The sequence below is a fragment of the Equus quagga genome, chromosome 9 (assembly GCF_021613505.1).
Source record: "Equus quagga isolate Etosha38 chromosome 9, UCLA_HA_Equagga_1.0, whole genome shotgun sequence".
NCBI lineage: Eukaryota > Metazoa > Chordata > Mammalia > Perissodactyla > Equidae > Equus > Equus quagga.
The window spans coordinates 15,968,947-15,992,508 of NC_060275.1; the positions used below are offsets into that span (position 1 = coordinate 15,968,947).

The 23,562-nt window shown below is 37.8% G+C and overlaps 1 protein-coding gene across 2 annotated transcripts in view; it reads right to left on the bottom strand.

Moving 5' to 3' along the window:
* CDH20 (cadherin 20) overlaps positions 1 to 23,562 on the bottom strand; it is a 199,007-nt gene that overhangs the window by 17,822 nt on the left and 157,623 nt on the right. For both annotated transcript variants that reach the window (XM_046670917.1, XM_046670916.1), the window contains 4 exons: positions 19,909 to 20,096; positions 11,080 to 11,333; positions 4,637 to 4,773; positions 2,417 to 2,538 (listed from right to left, as the gene is read on the bottom strand). In XM_046670917.1, the coding sequence (XP_046526873.1) occupies positions 2,417 to 2,538; positions 4,637 to 4,773; positions 11,080 to 11,333; positions 19,909 to 20,096 (701 nt within the window). The remainder of the gene's footprint in view (positions 1 to 2,416; positions 2,539 to 4,636; positions 4,774 to 11,079; positions 11,334 to 19,908; positions 20,097 to 23,562) is intronic.

The following is a 23,562-nucleotide window of genomic DNA, read 5'->3' on the forward strand; positions in this document are numbered from 1 at the left end:
GAAGAAGTGAAACTCTCGCTGTTTGCAGATGACGTGATCTAATATATAGAAAACCCAAAAGAACCCATTGGACAACTATTAGACATAAGTAACAACTACAGTAAAGTTGCAGGGTACAAAATCGACTTATGAAAACAAGTTGCATTTCTATACTCTAATTAAACAAACTTACAGAAAGAGAACTCAAGAATACAATTCCATTTACAATCACAACAAAAAGAATAAAGTATCTAGGAATAAACTTAACCAAGGAGGTGAAGGACTTATATAATGAAAATTATAAGACATTAGTGAAAGAAATAGGTGATGACTTAAAGAGATGGACAGTGATTCCACGTACATGGATTGGAAGAATAAACACAGTTAAAATGTCCATACTATCCAAAGCAATCTACAGATTCAGTGCAATCCCAATCAGAATTCCAATGACATTCTTCACAGAAATAGAACAAAGAATCCTAAAATTCATGTGGGGCAACCAAAGACCTTGAATTGCTAAACCAATACTGAGAAAAAAGAACAAAGCTGGAGGAATCATAATCCATGATTTCAAAATGTACTACAAAGCCATAGTAATCAAAACTGCATGATACTGGTACAGAAACAGGCACACAGATCAATGGGACAGAACTGAAAGCCCAGAAATAAAACCACGCATCTACGGACAGCTAATCTTCGACAGAGTTACCAAGAACATACCAATGGAGAAATGATAGTCTCTTCAATAAATGGTGTTGGGAAAACTGGACAGACACATGAAAAAGAATGAAAGTAGACCATTATCTCACACTATACACAAAAATAAACCCAAAATGGATCAAAGACTTGAAGATAAGTCCTGAAACCATAAAACTCCTGGAAGATAATATAGGTAGTACGCCCTTTGACATTGAACTTAAAAGGATCTTTTCAAATACCATGTCTTCTCAGACAAGGGAAACAAAAGAAAAACAAGTGGGAATTCATCAGATTAAAGAGCTTCTGCAAGGCAAAAGAAACTAGGATCAAAACAAAAAGACAACCCACCAATTAGGAGAAAATATTTGCAAATCATATATCTGACAAGGGGTTAATCTCCATAATATATAAGGGACTCACACAACTGAACAACAAAAATCAAACAGCCCAATCAAAAAATGGGCAGAGGATATGAATGGACATTTTTCCAAAGATGATATACAGATGGCCAATAAACACATGAAAAGATGCTCATCATCACTGATCATCAGGGAAATGCAAATCAAAACTACACTAAGATACCACCTTATGCCTGTTAAAATGGCTATAATCACTAAGACTAAAAAGAACAAATGTTGGAGAGGGTGTGGAGAAAAGGGAACCCTCACACACTGCTGATGGGAATGCAAACTGGTGCAGCCACTATGGAAAACAGTATGGAGATGCCTCAAAAAACTAAAAATAGAAATACCATGTGACCCAGCTATCCCACTACTGGGTATCTGCCCAAACAACTTGAAATCAACAATCCAAAGTAACATATGTACCCCTATGTTCATTGCAGCACTATTCACAGTAACGAAGACATGAAAGCAACCCAAGTGCCCATCAACCAATGATTGGGTAAAAAAGATATTGTATGTATGTATATATATATATATATATATACACACACATACACACACACACACACAATGGAATACTACTCAGTCATAGAAAAAGACAAAATCATGCCATTGGCAACAACATGGATGGACCTGGAGGGAATTATGCTAAGTGAAGTAAGCCAGACTGAGAAAGACAAACACCATATGATTTCACTCATATGTGGAATATAAACAAACACATGGACAAAGAAAACAGTTCAGTGGTCATCAGGGGAAGGTGTGTGGGGAGTGGGCACAGGGAATGAAGGGGAGCACTTATGTGGTGACAGAGGAAATAATGTACAACTGAAATTTCACAATGACATAAACTATTATGAACTCAATAATAAAAAAGGTACCTGTTGCCAGAAGTTAAGAAAGGGAGGTTGGAAAATATAAAAAATAAACTTCCTCTACTGCAGATATTTTCAGGGATTAGTGCAGGAAAAGAGAAGACTCTTGTTTTCTTCTCCTGGTCTTCATGGGTCTCTCACTTCCAGGACCCAGGGTGCATGTTATTACAACTGATACCATAACAGGTCAGTTGCAAGGTGGGTAGCTACCTTATTACAGGCTAGCCTGTGAATCAAGCCACCATTCATGTTCTTTAGATCATAAAATGTGTTGGAGGCTCTGGGTAGGTGTCTTAGCAAATAAACTGTTGCAACATGACATACAGGAGTTGAGGACTCGTTTTGTAAACTGTTAGTTTCTGGAGTCTAAATTTCTTTGATGGCAGATTTGGTTATCTATAATTGTTGTTTCCATGTGTTGGGGGTTAACCAAGGTGCATGCGTCACAGGCTGCCTTACCTGCCCTGCTTTGGCATTTTCACAGACAAACGCTTCGTAGAATCGGGGGAACTCTGGAGCATTGTCATTCACATCCAAGACTTTGATTGTGACAGAAACACTTCCAACTTGGGAAGGATTGTCTAAAGAGAGCACAAAGAAAACTAAAGGTGAGGGTTCAGTGATGCAAGAAAGCAGCTCTTTGCCAGAATAGATATTTACTCGTTGGTCTGGTTTTTAAAGGAATGCATAAGGTACATGGAAATGGCAACAGAAGCATAGGATGCATGTGTTGCTTTTTAAGAGTGTGGCCAGAACATAAGAAGAGTGGACAGAGGGAGGTGTGTGTTGGTGAGTGTGTGTGATATCAGGAGGACGACGGAAAGGGCAAGACTCCAGGGGGAGCAGGTGTCACGAAATGAATCTTAAAAAGAGGTTTTGAATCTTTCACTTGGCTCTTACTTCAGGTTCTGGAATTAAAGACAGGTCACTTCTATATTCTGGGTTTGAAAACAGCCCGTTTCTAATCGGATGCATACCATGTGTGTGGCATTGCTTGGCTTTTTTCCTGTGGAATAATCAGTTCTTTGAATTATATTTCAGAAGATTTCGAGTTATTCATGGGAATACAGATAACACTGCACATTTATTTCTGCTTAGGGACTGAGGGGATATTACAGGATCAAACACACACCAAATCCATATCTTTGGCTGGGGCAGGAGAAGTTCTCATAGACACTCATGGGGAAATACGTCTTTTTGGTCTGTCTTTAGCTTGGCATTGCCACACAAAGACAGTTTCACAGCTGCAGTAGTGCCCCTCCTGTCTTTTTCAGTTTTGGTCACCATCCCAAGAAGACAAAATAGAAATTGTAAGACATAGAAATTATTCTTAGTAAATAATTTTATTATATCTCAGAATGCCTTGTTCTTCTGCTTCATTTTTTTCCTTTCCTTTCTCAAAAATATCTGTGTTGTACTGTTTTTCTCCCTAAATATTTCTATTGCTTGGTTACCAAAAGTGCTGACATATTAAAATTTTTTTTATTATAACTGTGGTACTTGTTTATAGAAGGAATAATGAAAATTTCAGAAAAACATGAGGATAAATATCTGCAGTTCTACTACCAGAGTTACCTATTAAATGATATATGTAATAATACATGTGTCCAAAAATGTGGAGCTACATGCACAAACACACACACACACACACACACACACACACACATTGCAGTTAAGCAAAATAACAAAGTTGAATTCAGAAATTTAATATTTTAGGGCAAGAGTATCCTGTGTCATTGAAATATACCTTGAAAGCATGGGTATTAATATCTACATGAAAGTCTCATTTTACTGTATGGTTGTACTGTAATTTACTTAGACTCCTATTAATTAGACATGTAAGTAATTCCCATTTCCCCCCCATTTTAAAATAACATTGCAGTGGATGTTTTAGTACATAAATCTTTGTTGATATCTATGATTATTCCCTTAAGATAATTGTTAGAATTCTTGAGAAAAAGAGTATGAATATTTTGGAGAATCTTAATACAAAAGATTAATTGCCACATTGCCCTCCTGAATGGCTGTAAATACTTTTGCCAATACCTTAGTGTCTGTCATTTCCCTGAACCTTTACCATCACTAGGTGTTATAAAAAAAAAATTGAATGTAGTTGTAGATAATCTAATTTTTGTTAAGTTTATAATAAATATATTAATCTAGTTTTTATTAACTTTCCATTCTATTTTTAAGTTTATGTTAATAAGCCTGCCTTTTATTGTAAGATGTCTCAAATTCTTGTATGGATGTATGTATGTATGTGATATATGATAAATGATATGTGGATGATATGTCATAAATGCTTCCTTTCATCCAATAATAATATTTTATACTATTTTTGCATTCCCAATCTTATTAAAGATTGAAAGCCTCTTAGATTTCTCAGGAATTGTCCCTTGACAATAGAAGTTGAGCTCTTGGGTTTAATGGTGCTATTTTTTTTCTTTTTTTACTGCTTTTGCATGTTTTGTTTGTTTTTATCTTTAGCACAGGACTAGGTATACAGGAGATGCTCAAGAAGTATTTGAACTAAATGTATCCACTCACTTACATAAATCATAATTTCCATTTCTTCTCAGAAAGAATATAATTCCTGTTCCAATGAGCTATGTAAAGTTCCACTTTCTACAAGGCCTATATTTTGTCACTATATGGAGACCAATTTATTGTGTTACTTACTCATTTCCATAGCAAGGACAGTGATATTATGCCAGGCAAACTCTTCCCGGTCAAGGGGTCTTGCGGTCATTAGGGCACCTGTTGTAATGTCAACATAGAAGAATCTTCCAGGGTCACTGCTTCTGTCAATGGAATATCTGCAGAAACACAGATACATCATTTTATTTGGATAGACATGCTATAGCACATTACATGAGAGAACTGAGTGCATACCATGTGAAACATGACTAGTTCTGAGTTATGGACACTTGGAAGACTTTATTTATTGTCTTAAAATGTCAAAAACAAGCTCCCCCCCCCCCAAAAAAAACCCAAACAAAAAACCAACAACAAACTATTACTGCTTTAGTTTCCACTTCATAAAATGAAATAAAACACGGCAACAAAGTCTTAGGGCAGTTTAAAGCTATATAAAGATCAATTTCAGCTATTTAAAGCTTAAAACTGCCCTAAGGCTTTTAGGACACTGTGAATATCAGCCCATACATATCTTTGTTCAGAGCAAATTTTACTCAAGTAAGTTCTGAAATGCTAAACCGGAACTGGAAAAGGTATGTTTAGTGGTCCCAGTCCCTGTAAATTGTATCGCCTATGGGGAAGGAAAGATTTGCTTCAGGTCTTTTGTAAACATGCTAATGACTGACCTGCTAGCAAACACAATACAGGTATTTACTAGCTGGGATCCTTACCTATGGAATGTTTTTAGCAGGGTAGACCAGGTCTGTCTAGGTTGCTTATTGAAAATGAGCCTGGAATTTATGAATTTATGGGGTGCAACTTGCTGGAAAATGTCATGTGAGCTAAGTAATTAATGGGGTATAAAAGCAGATGTTCCATAACCGAAGTGGCTCCTTCAGTTCAGGCAATGCACTTCATCTGTTGCTTACACCTTTCGTGTTCAATGTGGACCAGTATGCATCCTTACTCAGGGAAAGAAGGATATTTACAGGCACCTGCTCCTGACAGTTTCAGGCTTCTCCAGGGAAAGAGTGCTTGGCTTATATTTTGCTGTTGTCTGTATCCTTTTAGTCATTATTTACCTTGGTCCTGGGTAAGATCTATATTTCCTGTTGAATCTGATTTGGCAATCTGACCCTTTGTGTTATCTTACCTGGTCCCCATCTTGGAAGATTCAGTAGGTGTGGAGGGAAGCTCAGACATCTGTATGTTTAAAACCCTCCATGTGGGATTTTGATATGAGCACTATCCTTGAGAACCTTATGTAGTCCTTGATACTGGCTAGTAATTATAATAGCTGCCATTTATTCAACACCAGGCATTTTATAGCTTCTTTTTTGATTCTTACAACATCTCTAGGAGGTAGGCCTTATCTCAACAGAAAAGGAAACTAAGATTGAGAGAAGTTAAATCACTTTCATACAGTTACACCGCTAATAATTTGCAGAGGTAAGATTTGAAACATACACACATACACATATATAAATTACTGTAATATATTGGATTCAAAATTCTATTTAAAATTGCCAGCAATTGCAGTTTGTATCTTAAAGTTGTTGAAACTGGGAAATTGCCATTTTGATGGGAGTAAGCAGTTTCCTTAGTCTAGTACATTGTTTTTCAAACTGCAGGTTAGTGAAATCAATATGGTGAGTTATGACTAGTGTTGAAAGAAAATGAAATAGAATAGAATATATGCGTTACAGACTACTGCATGCAGTAAGGGTAAATATTGATGGTAAAACTTTTGTTTCAAATATATATAAATACATATATAGAGTATATGCATGTATGTGTATTATTTGGTAAAATGTTTTGTTTCAAATATGTATTTTTTCCTGCAAAGATTCAGGGTGGCTGTTCAGAGAATTAGGAATTAAATGGAAAGGTGACCACTAAGGGCTAAAGAAATTGGAATCATTTCAGTTCTAACTCTCCAAGAGTTGGGAAATTTAAGGAAGCAAATTAATGCCTCTCTTTGTGACCCTATTTAGTGAATACTTACTGTAGCCAGGCACTGCTCTATGCACCTTACATATATTCACTCATTTAATCCTCACAATAACCCTCTGAGGTAGGTGACATTATAATCCCCATTTTATAGGTGAGGCAACCGAGGCATGGAGAGGTGAAGTCACTTGCCTAAGGTGGCACAGCTGGGAATCAAGCCTAGGCAGTTGGGTTTCAGGTTCTTGCTCCTAACCATCAGGTCAAGCTGCCTTACTGCACATGGAATGTATGAAAGTGTTTAAAATTCTTCTTGAAGATAAATTAAACCATGTTAGCAAACAGTTGACTTTTTAATAAAAAACATGCCTACAAAGTTCATTTAATATTAATGAACATTTTTTTTCTAGGTATAATTAGTGATTTAGTTTTAATGTTTACTGGCTGTTTTAAGAGTTGAATTTGTCAGGGCTGGCCCCGTGGCCGAGTGGTTGAGTTCGTGCACTCTGCTGCAGGTGGCCCAGTGTTTCGTTGGTTTGAATCCTGGGCGTGGACATGGCACTGCTCATCAAACCACGCTGAGGCAGCATCCCACATGCCACAACTAGAAGGCCCACAACGAAGAATATACAACTATGTGCTGGGAGGCTTTGGGGAGAAAAAGGAAAAAAATAAAATCTTTAAAGAAAAAAAAAGAGTTGAATTTGTCTTAGGAAAAAATACTGATTGGCTTGTGACAGCTTTTTATTTCAGCTCCCCACACATGAGAAAGCCAGCTGTTCGCCCCATGGGGCCACAGCCCTGATGGCTGCTCTCCAAGCTGTAGGCATAATGCCGAGGGGAGAGGCAGCCTATGATGAACCAGCTTTCTGTATTCAAACCTCCAACGCCATAGCAAGTGTCACAGATGGTGTGGGAGATGGAGTGATAGAAATAACTAACTGACAGAACCCATGAGAGTACTGCCTGGTGACACGGAGAGGAAACACTGCGAGCTCACTTCAGAGAAGCCTCCCTCATCGAGTGGAATCCCTTTCCGATTTCCCAAAGGGGGCCTGAATTGAGGCCGTAAGAGCATTCATTACTCTGAATGGGACGCTGAGCCAATTTTCAGGAGGCGGGAGAACAAATTAAAGGTGTAGATACAGATGGAAAATGAGGAAATTGGGACACACTAGTGAATTATGTAGGTGGTTTTCCTTTCTCTAACCATAATATTCTCACCGACTATGGGCAGAATAGGCATAACATACACTACAAAACTGCCTTCAGTGAGCAGTAGCTGGTGTGCATTGGGCTCCCTGCTTATTTGCTTGGCTGAGGACGTTCTCTGAATCTGGGAGAGATTTGGAGGTAGGGCATTGTGGGCAGTCTCCCTAAAACCACACACACAGGATGGCCCAGGCGGGCAGGCTGTTTCCACACCAGCAGAAGCCTATTTCATTTGCCAAATTGTTCAGTTTCTTCCTTGCCAGAAATTCCTCTAGCATTTATTAAAAATTTAGGAAATCCAAACAGTGTATTTTTCATGTGTATATAACTAAATCTGGAGACTTAGTTTTAGGATTTACTAGAACGTGATGACCAGCTTATATGCCTGACCACACCATAAACTTTCTAGAAAGGAGATTTTAAAAGTCCTAATAATCTTTTTAAAAAGTTAAATGGCCTTTTATCCATAACATTTTAACGTTAGGTGATATGTTGATTTTTGGGTGATTTAAATAGGTGTTTTCTTTTTAGGAATATAAATCTCATTTATTTGTAATAAAAATGCAGAAGATGAATTAGCCAAGCAGCTATAAATATGCAAATTGTTTTGAAAAGAAAATAACTTTTGTAGGAAAAACAAGGATAAAATGAGCAATTTGGGGAAAGATAACAGAAAAGTAATTCCCAAATGGGTTTTTAAATGATAGCTGGAGAGTTGACTTTTATATGCTTTTCCCTGTGAGAGTCCAGGACCCCTGATGTTCTGCCTGGTTCCAGGGACCATTCTTTTTTCCTATGGGACAGTAAAAAGAGCCAGGGAGCCTATATCTAGCGATATGAATTCTGCTCCTTCTTTGCAACCGAAATGCAGAAGGAGAATTGTCTCTAGTTGTGCAAAGTGGAATTCTGCATTGCCCGCTGTGCCTGAATGCTTGTCTCGTTACCTCCAGGCCTGTGGCTGTTGCATTGTTCTTGCCAATTTTTCTCCCAGGACCTGGAGTCCTGCCCCAGAATAAGGCCCAGTGGACCTTGGTCTATGCCTCTGGCCTGTTCACTCTTGAGTTCTTCCTGACTGGGATCTCTTGGAATAGACAGGCACTCCATTGTGTACCTCCCTGATGCTGACTGCTGTGCCATGCCGGCCAACTGACGCTTTTCAGTGGCTCATCATCTGCAGCAGCATTTTCTGTTAGCCAGACAGGATTCCTTCATTTTGTGTGCCTCATTTTGCTCCCTGCCAGTAGTGGATCCAGGCCTGCTGGTATTTCTCTTTCCTTCCTAGGTATGTCTTGAGATAACAAATTTAGTCCTGAATACTGTGCATACACTCTAGGAGGGTATGTGTGTGTGTCCTGACTGCATTCAGTCTCTTTTGCTTGTCATTTAGTAGTGTGACTCCTAACAGAGCATATTTCCAGTGCTTACCATGTAGGAGTCCAGAGTCAGAATCCGGGAAGAAGTTGTGGATTTATCCACTGGGTATTCTGATTGACTGTTTTAGAAATGGGATCTGATTTTTTTCAAGCTTGTGCTTGTTTTATTTCAAACATTTCCCTCATAAAGTGTTATTCTCTAAAGTTTTCCCCACAGTATCTTCTCCAATATGAATAGATTAATTGATCAGAAGATATGTGTATATATATTTTCTTGGCTTCTGAAAACATAAATTTATAATAGAATCTGTTTTATTTATGTTGTGGTTGTTTTGGGGATAATATATTTTCACTAACTTCTTCCCATCCTATTATACATTTAAAAATCTTAAGGTTGAAATATCACTCCTATGAAGTTGGTATAATTCATAAGAGAAAGATTAGTTGGCTTCTAAAAATCAAATATCAGAATCAAACAAAATCATTTTAGCCATTTTAATGCCTGAAAGTATTAAATGCTTGCTGATTTGTTAGAGGAAGCGGATTTCCCCCAGTATAGTTATTCTCAGGAGAGAACTGTCCTCGTTAAACTACAAAAGCACATTTTCATTAAAAACAAAATAGCACCAAGTGAGGGAAGTAGTCTACTGACAGAAAAGGCATTTGATAAATTGGGGTGTGTTTAAAACGTGTTGTCTGCACTAAAGCCCCAGATCCATTCTACCATGTGGCTTTCAACAATTAATGTGACAGATGGCCTCAAACAGCCTTGGAATCCTGATCTTTTGTGTCAAGCTTCAGAGGCTTGGCAGTTGCTCTGGAAGGTTGAGGTGTCAACCTGTCCACCAGCTGTTTGCACTTTGGTTCCAGAGTTGATGGGAAATGGCCATGGCTGGAAGAGCAGCTCTCCTTTCTCCCTAGAGGGGGAAGCGTCTTGGTTGGAATCTTTAAGTTCAAAACACATTTTGGAGAGACTGATATGTGGGTTCACTAGAAAGCCGTATCTGGCCAGTTTACATGGCATGGAAGCCATGGACAAGGGGAGTAATTTCTATGTGTATTCTTTCTGTAGTACATGGAAATATATATAGCATATGTTATTTTTTTCCTTTTTTTTTTTTTTTGCTAAGGAAGATTCACCCTGATCTAACATCTGTGGCCAATCTTCCTCCTTTTGCTTGAGGAAGATTAGCTTTGAGCTAACATCTGAGCCAGTCCTACTCTCTTTTATATGTGGGTCGCTGCCACAGCATGACTGACAAGTGGTGTAGTTCTGTGCCTGAGATCTGAACCCATGAACCTGGGCTGCCGAAGCAGAGCATGCCAAACTTAACCACTCCGCCACAGGGCTGGCCCTTTTCCCATTTTTTTAAGGTAAAAAAGTCAAAGGTTCATAAAAATTGAAAGAAAGTGCAATGATGACTTTTGTATTCACCACTAAGATTTGACGGTTTTAAACGTTTTGTTTTCTGTCTATGTCTGTGCTTTTTCTGAATTGGTGGTTTTCAACCAGGGATGATTTTGTCCCCCTACCCCTTCCCCATCCTGGGACATTTGGCAATATCTGGGGACATTTTAGGTTGTGGCAACTCAGGGGGTGATACTGGCATTTAGCAGGTAGAGGCCAGAGATGCTGCTAAACATTGTGCAATGCACAGGACAGCCCCCCACAGCAAAGAATTATCCAGCCCAAAATGTCAGTAGGGCCATGATTAAGAACTAAAGTGTGTGTGTGTGTTTTTTGTGGAACCAATTGACTATGAGTTGTAGACATAATGATATTTCACTTCTAAATAACATGACAAGGCCATATTCTTTAAACAGGAAGAACTTAAAAGAAAGGGAAGAATCTCCAGAAGTGGAAGAAGCAAAGGGAAAAAGTGCTAGAAAATTAGATACCAGGGAAGGGAAGAGTCCAGGTTATAAGAAAAAAGGCAAAATCTGTGGAAAAACCTGATTGAGTTGTTGGTCACATCCGGGTCCTTGGCAGAAATGATCTGTATGGTCGTTCCAATTGCCACATCCTCAGGAACCTCCACAAAATAAAAGCCGGGTTCAAATACAGGGGGCTCATCCACATCTTCCACACTGATGTGCACTGTCGTTGTGTCCTGAAATGGGCCCAGATTCAGAAAACGCATCTCCAGGTGAGGATTGGCTCCCTCCACTTTTAAGGTGTAGCTTTTCTTGCTTTCAAAACTCAGGGGCTGAAAAGTAATGATAGGAAAATTGATTAGCCACGAACATATATGTCAAGGTTCTAAAGGATGGCCAATATTGATGGCTGGTGGGAAGATTCCCAAATTCATTAAAATGGACGAAAAGAGGCAAAGGGAAAAATAAGGGGAATTTTTCCTTTATTCTGTAATTCTTGGTCTTAATGTCAGTTTCAAGTTGGGTAAAGAAGGTAAGGAAGATGCTAGATGCTTTAGAGATAGTGAACGAAGCTAGTTAGCTGATTATGAAAGCCACTGTACTCTGGGTAAGCTTGACTTTAACACATCTACTTTTTAATCAGCATGGTCACCTTATCTTTAGAAATGCTTGTTCATTTCAAAAGACGTCATGATAATTAAGAGAGAGTTCAAGTTCTGTTTCAGAATGTCCCTACAACTCAGGCCTAGGCTTTTCTGTTTTCTTCCTTAAAAAAAAAAATCTTGAGTATAAAGGCAACAGTGATTTTTCACGAGAAACTATCATAAGCACCTTACAAGGGTTCTCAGAACACTGTGTCAGATCAATATTTAGTTTATTTAGTGTATTTTGTTTATTATAGATACTCTCTTTTAAAAATATCTTTTAAAAACCTAATCCAAGACCTCATTTTACAGTTGAAGAAACTGATACCCAGAGAGCTGAGAAGACCTGGCTAAGCTGCCATGGTTACGTAGTGTCGGAGCAGAAATGCTGCTCTAGATTTTTAAATTCCTCATTCAGGGCTCATCCACAAAACTTTAACTTTGTCCAGTAAAATTCCGTGTCATAACATAATTTTTTTAGTTGTTCCTTTTTTGGTCTGTTCCTATCTTCAGGATGTTGTATGTCAAAATTAATGTAACACTTTAGGGTAGAAAGTGAACCTGAATGCTATCTCTTCAGAGTAATCCATTTATGTTTTTTTTTAAACTGACAAAAATCTTTAAATGTTTTAAGCAACAGTTATCTCAAAACATCATCAATAATGAAAAAAATCATGGAAAGTCAGTCCTGTAAAATAATTACAGTGGATAGCAAAGCAGTTACTAAAGCTTAGAAGTCATATGTCAATTTGGCCATGACTTAAATTTTTCTAGCTAAATATTCACTTGTGCTTTTTTCATAAAATATGCTAATATCAGCACATTTTGTGTTAGAAAGAGGCTTATGTCCATTTAAGCCTTTGTTTGTTTGCTTTTGAGAAACAAACAACAGTAAGATTTGCTTTAACTATATTTATTTTCAAATTCTAATAGGAATATTTTTTGTTTGTTCTGTTGCTGTTGTTTGGTTACTACTTGTTCTGCATTTACTTAGAGCCGCAGCTTGTACTTGTTTCATGGAGTCAACCATTCCCATTTAAACCAAGCAACCGTTTCCACCAGGCCGCCTGCCTGCCTAGTTCGTAGTTAAAAGGCAAGGCTTTCATTAACAGGGAAATCTGCCACTCAGATTATAATATATTTGAAGGAATAGTTCTACCAATTTATTTTATTTTTACTTGCTCTCTAAATCAAGATGTTTATCTTTCCTGGTAAATTACATTGCATTCTTTGAAAATTCTTTCCTTAAATATGGGTAACCCTAAGTGGACACGGTTATTTATGTTAGGTTTGAGCTAGGCAAAATTTGTTTTCCCCTTAATTTAAAGTCATTATTCTAATCTGGTAGGATTTTTGATACTTGTTTTATTTTTCTTCCTTTTCTCCCCAAGCAATCCCAGTACATAGTTATATATTCTAGTTGTAGGTCCTTCTGGTTGTGCTATTTGGGACACCGCCTCAGCGTGGCCTGATGAGTGGTGCTAGGTCTGCACCCAGGATCCGAACTGGTGAAACCCTGGGCTGCTGAAGTGGAGCGCGTGAACTTAACCACTCAGCTATTGGGCCCGCCCTTGGTACTTGTTTTTGTAAATTAAGGTGTAATTTACATATATTAAAATTCATCCTTTTTAGTGTAAAGTTTTTCAGGTTTTTTTTTTTTTTAAAGATTTTATTTTTTCCTTTTTCTCCCCAAAGACCCCCAGTACATAGTTGTATATTCTTCATTGTGGGTCCTTCTAGTTGTGGCATGTGGGACGCTGCCTCAGCGTGGTCTGACGAGCAGTGCCATGTCCACGCCCAGGATTCGAACCAACGAAACACTGGGCCGCTTGCAGTGGAGCGTGCGAACTTAACCACTCAGCCACGGGGCCAGCCCCAAAAGTTTTCCAGGTTTTGACAAATGTATACAGCCATGTGTCTACCATGATAATCAAGATATAGAACAGTTCCATCATCCCCAATACCCCCTGCCCTGTGCCCCTTTGTCGTCACCTCCTCTCCCTTTGGCAACCACTGATCTTTGGTTCTATCCCTATTGCAAAAATGTCATATAAATGCAGTCATTCAGTATGTGGTCTTTTGAGTCTGGTTGCTTTCATTTAGCATGATGCATCCATGCCATTGTGTGAATGAGTAGTTTGTCCCTTTCAATTGCCAAGTAATAGTCCATTATATGAATGTAGCACAGTTTATTTATCTATTCTCCGCTAGAGGTACCATTGAGTTGTTTCCAATTTCTGAGGGTTATGGATAAAGCCACTATGAACATTTGCACAGAGGTTTTTGTATGAACATAGGTTTTCATTTCACTTGGGTTAATACCTAGGAGTGGGATTACAGGATTGTATGGTAAGTGCATTTTTAACTTTATAAGAAACTTCCAAACCAATTTTCAAAGTGGCTGCACCATTTTGCATCTCCACCAGGAATGTATGAAAGTTCTAGTTGCTCCACACCCTTGTCATTATTTGGTTTTGTTAGTTTTTCTGATCTTATCCATCTTAGTGGGTATGAAGTAGTATCTCATTGTGGTTTTGATTTATATTTCCCGAATGCCTAATGATATTGAGCATCATTATAAATCTATATATATCTTTACACGTCTTCTTGAAGTGTTCTTTATGTATTCTAAATTCAAGTCCTTTATCAGACAGGTGATTTGCAAATATTTTCTCCCAATCTGTGATTTCTTTTTTCATTCTCTTAACATTGGCTTTTCAAGAGAAGAAACTCTTAATTTTGACGAAGTCTTACCACTTTTTCTTTTGTAGATTGGGATTTTGGTGTCATATCTCAGGAATCTTTGCCTAATCAGGGTCACAAATATTTTCTCCTGTGTTTTCTTCTAGAAATTTTATAGTTTTAGTTTTCTACATTTGGGTATATTATCCATTTGGAGTTTGTTTTCATGAGGTATGCATCAAGGTTCTTTTTTTGGCATATGGATATCCAATTGTTTCAGCACCATCTGGTGAAGAGACTAGAGTGAGTTTTTAATTATTGTTAAAATTTATTTTAAATAAGTTACCTAGTGATTATTACATTATTTAAGATGACTGTCTCCCTCACTTAAATAATTTTGTTATTTAAGAATTGAAAGAAAACATTGCCCTAAATACCCTAAGCTTTAAATTGCCCACAATTGATATATGTTTAACTTTTCTCTTGAAAAGTTTTTGTACTTTATTTCTTTAACTCCAAAGAATTGTTTATTTCCATATTTATAATAGTAAATCAAAGTGTAGTAATATCTGAGAAGCCAAGTTCCAAATTCAAAAAATTTCCTAGAGTTGGTGCATGCAAAAATGGAAAGCCATGATATCCTTGGAAATTGAGTCATGAAAATTTTGGCACAAAACAGCTCCCTCAGCAGAATTAATTATTCCCTCCTTTGTTCCCCTAGCACTTTGTCTTGCTTCCGTTATGGCTCTTCTTATTTTGTATTACAAATATTTCTTTCCATGTTAGTCCCTTTCACCAGACTCAGAGGCAAAGGCTATGACTTGGTCAGATTTTTATTTGGCCCCAGTGCCCAGTGTGTGCCTAAAACGAAAAAAGCAGCAAAAAATGTTGTTACATTGAAGAGTGCAAAAAACTTTTCCAATGTGAGTATTAAGTACTGGTTGAGTGAAAATATGTGTAGATTTTATGTTACCTTATTTCAATGATTCTAAGGTGTACATTTTTTCATATTTTGACGTTTTGGAAATAGAGTTGTTTCTCCAACTGATGGTGCTGTACAATTGCTGTAGGCCCAACAGGAGATGGGATGTAGTTGTCACTGTTTGTGCAAGCCAAACCTGGTCAAAGCTGTTCCTGTTGTACTTCAGTTGAGTTCTGCACATTGTTGGTAGTACATGTGAATAACTTTATTGCCATCTAAAATTTCTTCAAAAATTCTCTTATGGCTTGACATTGAAATGGAAACAACAGCAGGGAGTAAGTCTGATATTAGTGAAACAAATATGTCTGTGTCTACAAGAGCTTTTCAATAACTATAAATTAAGGAATAAGAAAGCATTGTATCATTTAAGTTGGCAAGAGTTTTTTTTTAAGTAGTATATAAAACGATGAGATTTACAATTCATGACATCTTAGGTTTGATGAAATACGGAAGTTTTGATTTTTGTGGCCTGCCTAAGAGGAAAATGGACTCAAAACAATTACTTCTTGTATGCTGGAAGATGGAAGACACCCTGAAGACTGGAGAATGGCATAACATCATGCTCATATAGAATAAAGAACATTTTGAAAATTATATATTTCAAGTTATCTTTCAAGCATTTAAGTTAAGAGACTGAAAGTCAATTGATTGATTACTTAAAAGCCAAAAAGACCCAAGGTACTGGATAGTAATCAGTGTAGTTTTATGAAGACCCAATTCTATCAATTTGACTTAATTTCTCTTCTTGAAAAAGTATGTGCTTTTTAGACAAATAATAGACTTTAGGGAAATAAATCAAAAGCAGAACTTTTGTTGCAGTTTTATATGACATTATTAATGACAAAGTAGGAAGATGGGTGGGGATCAGGCATTTGAGTGAATGTTGTTCCAAAGGTATAGACTGAGCAGTCGATAGCCTCCAAGTATTTATTATATTTGACTTGTCCATCTACCCAACTTATTGACCTCTTTCTTAATCCCATTTTCTGGCACCTCGTAAGTTCAGAAGAGAAATCCAAATGACCTTGGCAAAATTGATAAATGTTTTGATTAAACGTGGATATAGTTTTAATAATGACAATGAAAGAGTGTTCTGTCGTATGAGGTTTAAACTTTTTTCCAGGTGATGGAGCTAGGGAAAAGACGTTTTGAGACTCCTTTCAGATACAAAATTGTAATAGTTAATGTTTTTTAAATGAATGGCTTGTAATAAGGTCTAAGCTATGTTCTAATAATTTGACAAATTAATATTGTTTTATGGTTCGAATTACCTTATACATTATTGTAAGAGTCAAATAAAATTTAAAGTATATTGAGAATCTCAAAAGCTCATTTTCTGATTGCTTATTTTTTTTTCTTTTAAAGATTGGCACCTGAGCTAACAACTCTTGCTAATCTTCTTCTTTTTTTTCTTTTCTTCTTCTCCCCAAAGTCCCCTGGTATATGGCTGTATATTCTAGTTGTGAGTGCCTCTAGTTGTGCTATGTGGGACGCTGCCTCAGCACGGCCTGATGAGCGATGCCATGTCCGCGCCTGGGATCTGAACCAGTAAAACCCTGGGCCGCTGAAGCGGAGCACACGAACTTACAGCCATGGGGCCGGCCCCCTGCTTAATTTTTTAAAGAGAATTTTTTCATTAAAGAAACAATAATTATCCAAAACTTTGACATTTTACCTTGTTTACAGGTACCAGTCATGGTAAGCAACATATTATTATTAACTTGAGGCGTGCCACACAATAGGTGAATGTTCTTAAACCTATGTCATACACCAAATTGGCATTATTATTTCTAGTCACCTTTTATAATTCTAGCATGTGTTATTCTTAGAGAATGAAAATAAAATAAGAAACGGCAATATTTAAATTACATCCAGATTTCTGTGATGACTCCAAAGTTAATCTCAGCATTTTGCATTGTTTTGAGGTCATTGTGTGCTGGTTATAAAGATTTATAGTTGGTGGAATGCTGGATAAATGTGTTCTTTTAGTGTATTTGATTGCACCTTACATAAATAAAGGACAAAATGTGAACTCTTCTCTTCTAAAGCAGTGTTGATTCAATTCTATGAAACAACATAGAATAAGGTATTATTAAACACCTTGTGCCACATTCTAAGTTATGACTGTTGCTATTTGTCAAGGTCATCAATGACCTCCATGTTCCTAAAGTCTCTGGTTAATTTTCAATGTTCTTATCTGACCTTCAGCAGTGTTTGTCCCAGGTGATCATTCCCTTCTGTTGGAAACAGCTTCTTCATGTCTTCCAGGACACCACACTCCCTTGATTTCCCTCCTGCCTCCCTGGTCTCTCTCTGTCAGTCTAGGACTTGTCCTTGCTCTCCTCCCTGACTGCTTCATGTTGAGGAGCCACAGGGCTCACTTCACTGTCATCTTCTCCATCTATGCTTAGCCTTGAAATATCATTCTCTTTTATTTGTTTTAAGTACCATCTGTATGCTTTTGACTCCCACATTTGTATTTCCAGCCCAGAACTTTTCTCCAGACTCCAGACTCCTATAACCAACATCTACTACACATCTCTATTTGGGTGTCTGATAGACATTGCAAATATAACATGTTCAGAATTGAATCCCAATATTTGCCACTTCCTGCCACCTGTTCTGCTTGCAGACTTCGCCATCTCAGTTAACGCCAACTTGATTCTTATTGCTCAGTTAACTCCTCTCTTTCTTTGGTATCCTTACTCAATCTATTAGGAAATCTTGTTGGCTCTATTTTCAAAATATATCCAGATTCTGACCACTTCTCACGACCTCCATTCCCACTACCCTAGGCCGAGTCACCATCATCTCTTACCTGGATTATTGCAATAGCCTCTCAGCTGGCCTCCTTGTTTCCATCCTTGCCCCTTTATGGTCTTTTCTCAACAGAGCTTACAGAGTAATTATTTTATAATGAAAGTGCAGTCATGTCACATCTGTTGAAGTCCTCCAGTTCTTCCCCACTTTAATCCCCAAAGTCCTTACATCAGCCTCCAAGGTCCTACACAATCTGGCCCCCTTGTTACCTTTCTAACCTACTCTCCTACCAGTCTCCCTCTCCACTCAGCCTTATAAACCCCCTTACTGTTCTTGAAACAAACCAGGCAGAGTACCACCTCAGGGCCTTTGCACTGGCCGTCCCTTTGCCTGGAACACTTTCTTCAATATCTCCATGCCCAATCCCTCATCTCCAGGACTCCTGTGTACAGTTTTCACTGAAAGTCATTTGTAGGGCACCTCCTAGGGTTGTGCACTGTCAACATGCCCCACTCTGTGCTGTGACTCTGCCCACTTTAAGTCTTTGCATAAATGTCACTTTCTGTGAGGCCAATCCTAATCATCCAATTTAAATGTGAAGTTGTGTTGGCTCTTCTGATTTCATGTTTGTTCTATTGCATTCCTCCCCCCATAGCACTTATCACCTTCTAATATACTACTTTATTGACTTGCTATTTTGATTGTCTTCTTCCCCTCCCTAGAATGTGAGCCCCATGAAGGCAGAGAGTTTTGGTGGTTTTATTTACTCTCTACATTAAATGCCTAGAACAGTACCTGGCACATAGGTAGCCATCAAATAAATGTTTGTTGAACAAATAGTTTAAGATATCTTGGGTTTTAAAATGTATTTAAAATAGAGGAGAAGAGCCAGCCCTGATGGCTTAGCGGTTAAAGTTCAGTGTGCTGCTCTTTGCAGCCCAGGTTTGGTTCCTGGGCACAGGATCACACCACTCATGTGTCAATAGTCATGCTGTGGCGGTGGCTCAGATAGAAGAACTAGAAGGACGTACAGCTAGAATGTACAACTATGTACTGGGGCTTCGGGGAGGGGAAGAAAAAGAGACGAAGATTGGCAACAGACATTAGCTCAAGGCAAATCTCCCCTCCACAAAAAAATAGAGGAGAAGTAAGATTAAATCATCTTCAATGAGTTTTTGAATTAATGTATTTCATCAGATACGTAGTTATTAGGATGTTAAAAGTTCAATTTTCTAAAAAGTTTTATCTTCCAGCGGATATATCCATATGTGCTTTATGCCACAGAATTGATAACTTACATTCAGAAAACTTGGTAACTTATCATGAGGCCATAGAGTTTCAAGTGATAACATCCCTCAGCAGCTATGTTTGATAAAGCTTTTTCAAGTCTAATCAGCATCTGTGGATCTTCAATTAGCAATTAAAAAATCCCTGCTTGTTTTCATTGATTCATAAATAATATTATAGCTTGCTTTATTGTTATTTACAGTATACTATGGTAAAAAATGGGTTTTATTCAAGTGTAAATGTTGATCAAGTCATTACCATTATTAGGCAATTAAACTTCAATAGTTCTTTAAGTGGCTAATTAGTGAGCTAGGAGAAATGGTATATTTAGAATATATCTTTATTGTGATCTGGTACCCTTTTTGTAAAACAATGACAGCCAGTGTTTACATGTAAGCAAAATGAGTAAGAGATTTATTTCCTTAATAATAGGAAAGAGTGTTTATCAGAGGATTTGAAGCAACACATACCCATAGTATAACAACCCTTACTAACACCTCAGGTACATTCAAAGCCTCCATTAAAATGATTTGGAAAAAGGAGTTGGATTACCTTCTTCACAGTTATGATGCCGACTTGGAAATTGGGATCTGTGTTAATGTCAAAGGCATCTGCGCCATCTCCGTCCACAATAGTGTACTTCATCTCTGCATTAATTCCTTCATCCAAGTCCTTGGCAAACACTCTCCCCACAGTGGAGCTAACCGGAGCCGATTCTAACACACTCATCTGATAGTGTTCTGTAAAGAGAGGTCAGAACATGCATCCTTGTGATCTGTCACGATAAGAAACGCCTCGTCAGTATCACATCATACCAGGCATTCTGGGCAAAACATCTCTCTCTTGGTTCAGCAATTAAAACTTGAATTTTACAGATGAAAAACAGATCCAAACTGAGCAAAGGGTATTAGGTCATAGCCTGTGTGGATGTTTGATAAGGAGGGGCCAAAATAGCTTGACCATAATCCTAAGAGTAGGACAGGAAAAAAAGCAAAAATATTTCTCATCTCAGTGAATCTATCTTCAAAGTAGTAGGAAGTACCTTACTTTCCAATCTTTCAGTCCTTCCTAATGAACTGTTTGCCCAAATGAACTGTTTCCCCAAATGTTATTTCCTTCTCAGAAAGACAAACACACACTGTCATCACAAAGTACGTATTTATTCTATCCACATTTCAAATGCCCTCATTTTCCTTCCTGGTCTGGCTAGTGTACTGAGTGTCCATCCCTACAACCAGCTGCCCAAACTGAATGGCGACCAGTGATCTATCAGGGAGGAACAGCTGCAGAGAGCAAGTTCCACCCGCGCCATGTATTGTCCTTCAAAGTGTCCTTTCACCTGGGTCTGCCCACTGGCGGCCCCTTCATAGACACTCTTCTGATGCTTCTTATTCTCTTGTTGCAGAATAGAACACCCCAAAAGTTCTCACATATGTAAGAGGCTCAGAGCTGGTAATGTTCTTTTCAATTTGGTATCCTGAATTCGCAGTTAAATTTAGTTTGTTTTCATCTCTGCAGAGTTGTATCTTCACTAACTTAACTTCTCTGGGGCTCAACTCTGACATTCTTCATTATTTTGTCAATCATAATGTGACTGAATAAATAACAAAGAAAATCATACAATCACATTTTCAATATGTACATGGTCTCTTTTATTCTAATATGCATTGCAAGCTGCAGGGAAGCCTGGGTTATGAGGGCTCGAATTTCACAAAGATCTGGGGAGGCTGACAGCACCCAGCCAGCTCACAGCGCTCTGCCTTGCACAGGAGAAAAAATAATGCCTATTCTTTGCAAATATGAGCCAGGAAATCAGTAATGTCTGTACTAAGCTGGCAGGTGCTTGGATTTCAGATCTCTTTCCATTCTTTTCCCAAAGTTGTTGATGAATTAGATTTTGCTATTACAGAACTTTTGGGAAAAACAAACAAATATCTGCCTGCAATTTTCCCCACACCAGGAAAGCTATGTGTTCTGTGTTTAAACAAACATATACATAAAATTTCTACACATGATGTATTATATTAGAAATAAATAGCCTGAGATCTTGATATTCCATTATAGTTGGTTCAATTAAAGGTGACTGAGCTTGTTCAATATAAAATAGTAGGTGTGTGTCATTTGTCAACACTCCATCATCAGTTACGATAATATTTTTGAAAAAGAAGAAAAATGGAATTCTAGAATGAGGAATAAGAAGATTAGTAATGCAGAAAAGTTTATCCAGGGTAGGATGTTCAAAAATCTATAGTCTATAGTGTGTGCAACGTGAGCCATTCATGAAGTTATAAAGATGGAACCCACAGGGTCAGCAAAGCAATAAGAAACCAATCTATATGGCATTTCACAAACCATTCCATGACACACTAACTATTCTGTACTGTAGAACCAATTGACTTAGTAACCTACTTGCTTGCACCACTTGTGAAATACTTATCTAGTATCTTGCCTTTTTGATTCATGAAATCTCATGGGGTCTTTGGGTAATAACATTTGCAAGTAATATTTTGAGCTCTCCCTGTATTTACGTAGATACAATAGATGCCTCACTTGGTCTGGCTGAGTCAAAATTTAGCTAATTCAGCCAATAGCCTGACTTTTAGTTTAGTTTTTTTAAGTCTCTGTTTTTAGTTAGTTTTTTTTTTTTTTAAACTTGATTTTCCTGGTTAAGTCTTTCACCTGGAATTGTGTCTGCTACTCTTTCTCCAACTGCTCTCTTTAGGCATCTGCCTCTCTAATTCACGTCTCCCTTCCTGGACTCCATTTCACAGTCATAGCTCTGTATTTCTGCCTTCCTTAAGGACATTCAATCTGATTGTCCTGCTGTCACTTCATATTCAAATATGAATTTATCTTTCTCCTTCCCTGCCACTAGTTCCATTGTGCATCCTCTGTTTCTATCAGTAGTACAATTCTTCTCCCTGTAGCCTAGATGTTAAACATCATTGTCATCTTTGACTCCACCCTCTGCCTTGTTCCTTAGTCAAGAAATCAAGAGGCAGAAAGCCATGTTTTCTTATTTGTCCCACTCCTCTCCTTCTGCCTCCTCCTTAAGTCTTTATCAGTTCAAATCTAGACCACTCTAAACACCTCCTAACAAACTCCCCTGCTTCTAGTCTCCCCATCTGCCAATCCATCCTGTACATGGCTATTACATTAGCCTTTCTGTATGTCTTTCTCCTGCTCAAAAACTTTTCAATGACTTCCATTAGAAATATAACACATTTGAAACACTAAAGAGCAGTTCTCCATTTTAGGGGTCTTTTTTTAAAAAAAATTTTTTATTTTATTTTTTATTTTATTTTTTTATTAAGGTTATGTAAGTTAACATCCTTGTGAAATTACAGTTGTACATCATTATTAGTCATGTTGTAGGTACACCACTTCACCCCTAGTGCCCTCCCCCCACCCCCCTTTCCCCTGGCAACCACCGATCAGTTTTCTTTGTCCATATGTTAACTACCACCTGTGAGTGGAGTCATACAGAGTTCGTCTTTCTCTGTCTGGCTTATTTCACTCAACATAATACCCTCAAGGTCTATCCATGTTGTTGTGAATGGGATGACTTTGTCCTTTTTGATGGCTGAGTAGTATTCCATTGTGTGTATGTATGTATATATATATACCACATCTTCTTTATCCAATCATCAGTTGCTGGGCACTTAGGTTGGTTCCATGACTTGGCTATTGTGAATAATGCTGCGATGAACATAGGGGTGCATGGAACTTTTGGAATTGCTGATTTCAGGTTCTTAGGATAGATGCCCAGTAGTGGGATGGCTGGGTCATAAGGTATTTCTATTCTTAACTTTTTGAGGAATCTCCATACTGTTTTCCATAGTGGCTGTACCAGTTTGCATTCCCACCAACAGTGTATGAGGGTTCCCTTTTCTCCACAGCCTCTCCAACATTTGTCACTCTTGGTTTTGGATATTTTTGCCATTCTAACAGGTGTAAGGTGATATCTTAGTGTAGTTTTGATTTGCATTTCCCTGATTATTAGTGATGATGAGCATCTTTTCATGTGCCTATTGGCCATCCGTATATCTTCTTTGGAGAAATGTCTGTTCATGTCCCCTGCCCATTTTGTAATTGGGTTGTTTGACTTTTTATTGTTGAGTTGTGTGAGTTCTTTGTATATTATGGAGATTAACCCTTTGTCGGATAAATAACTTGTGAATATTTTTTCCCAATTAGTGGGCTGTT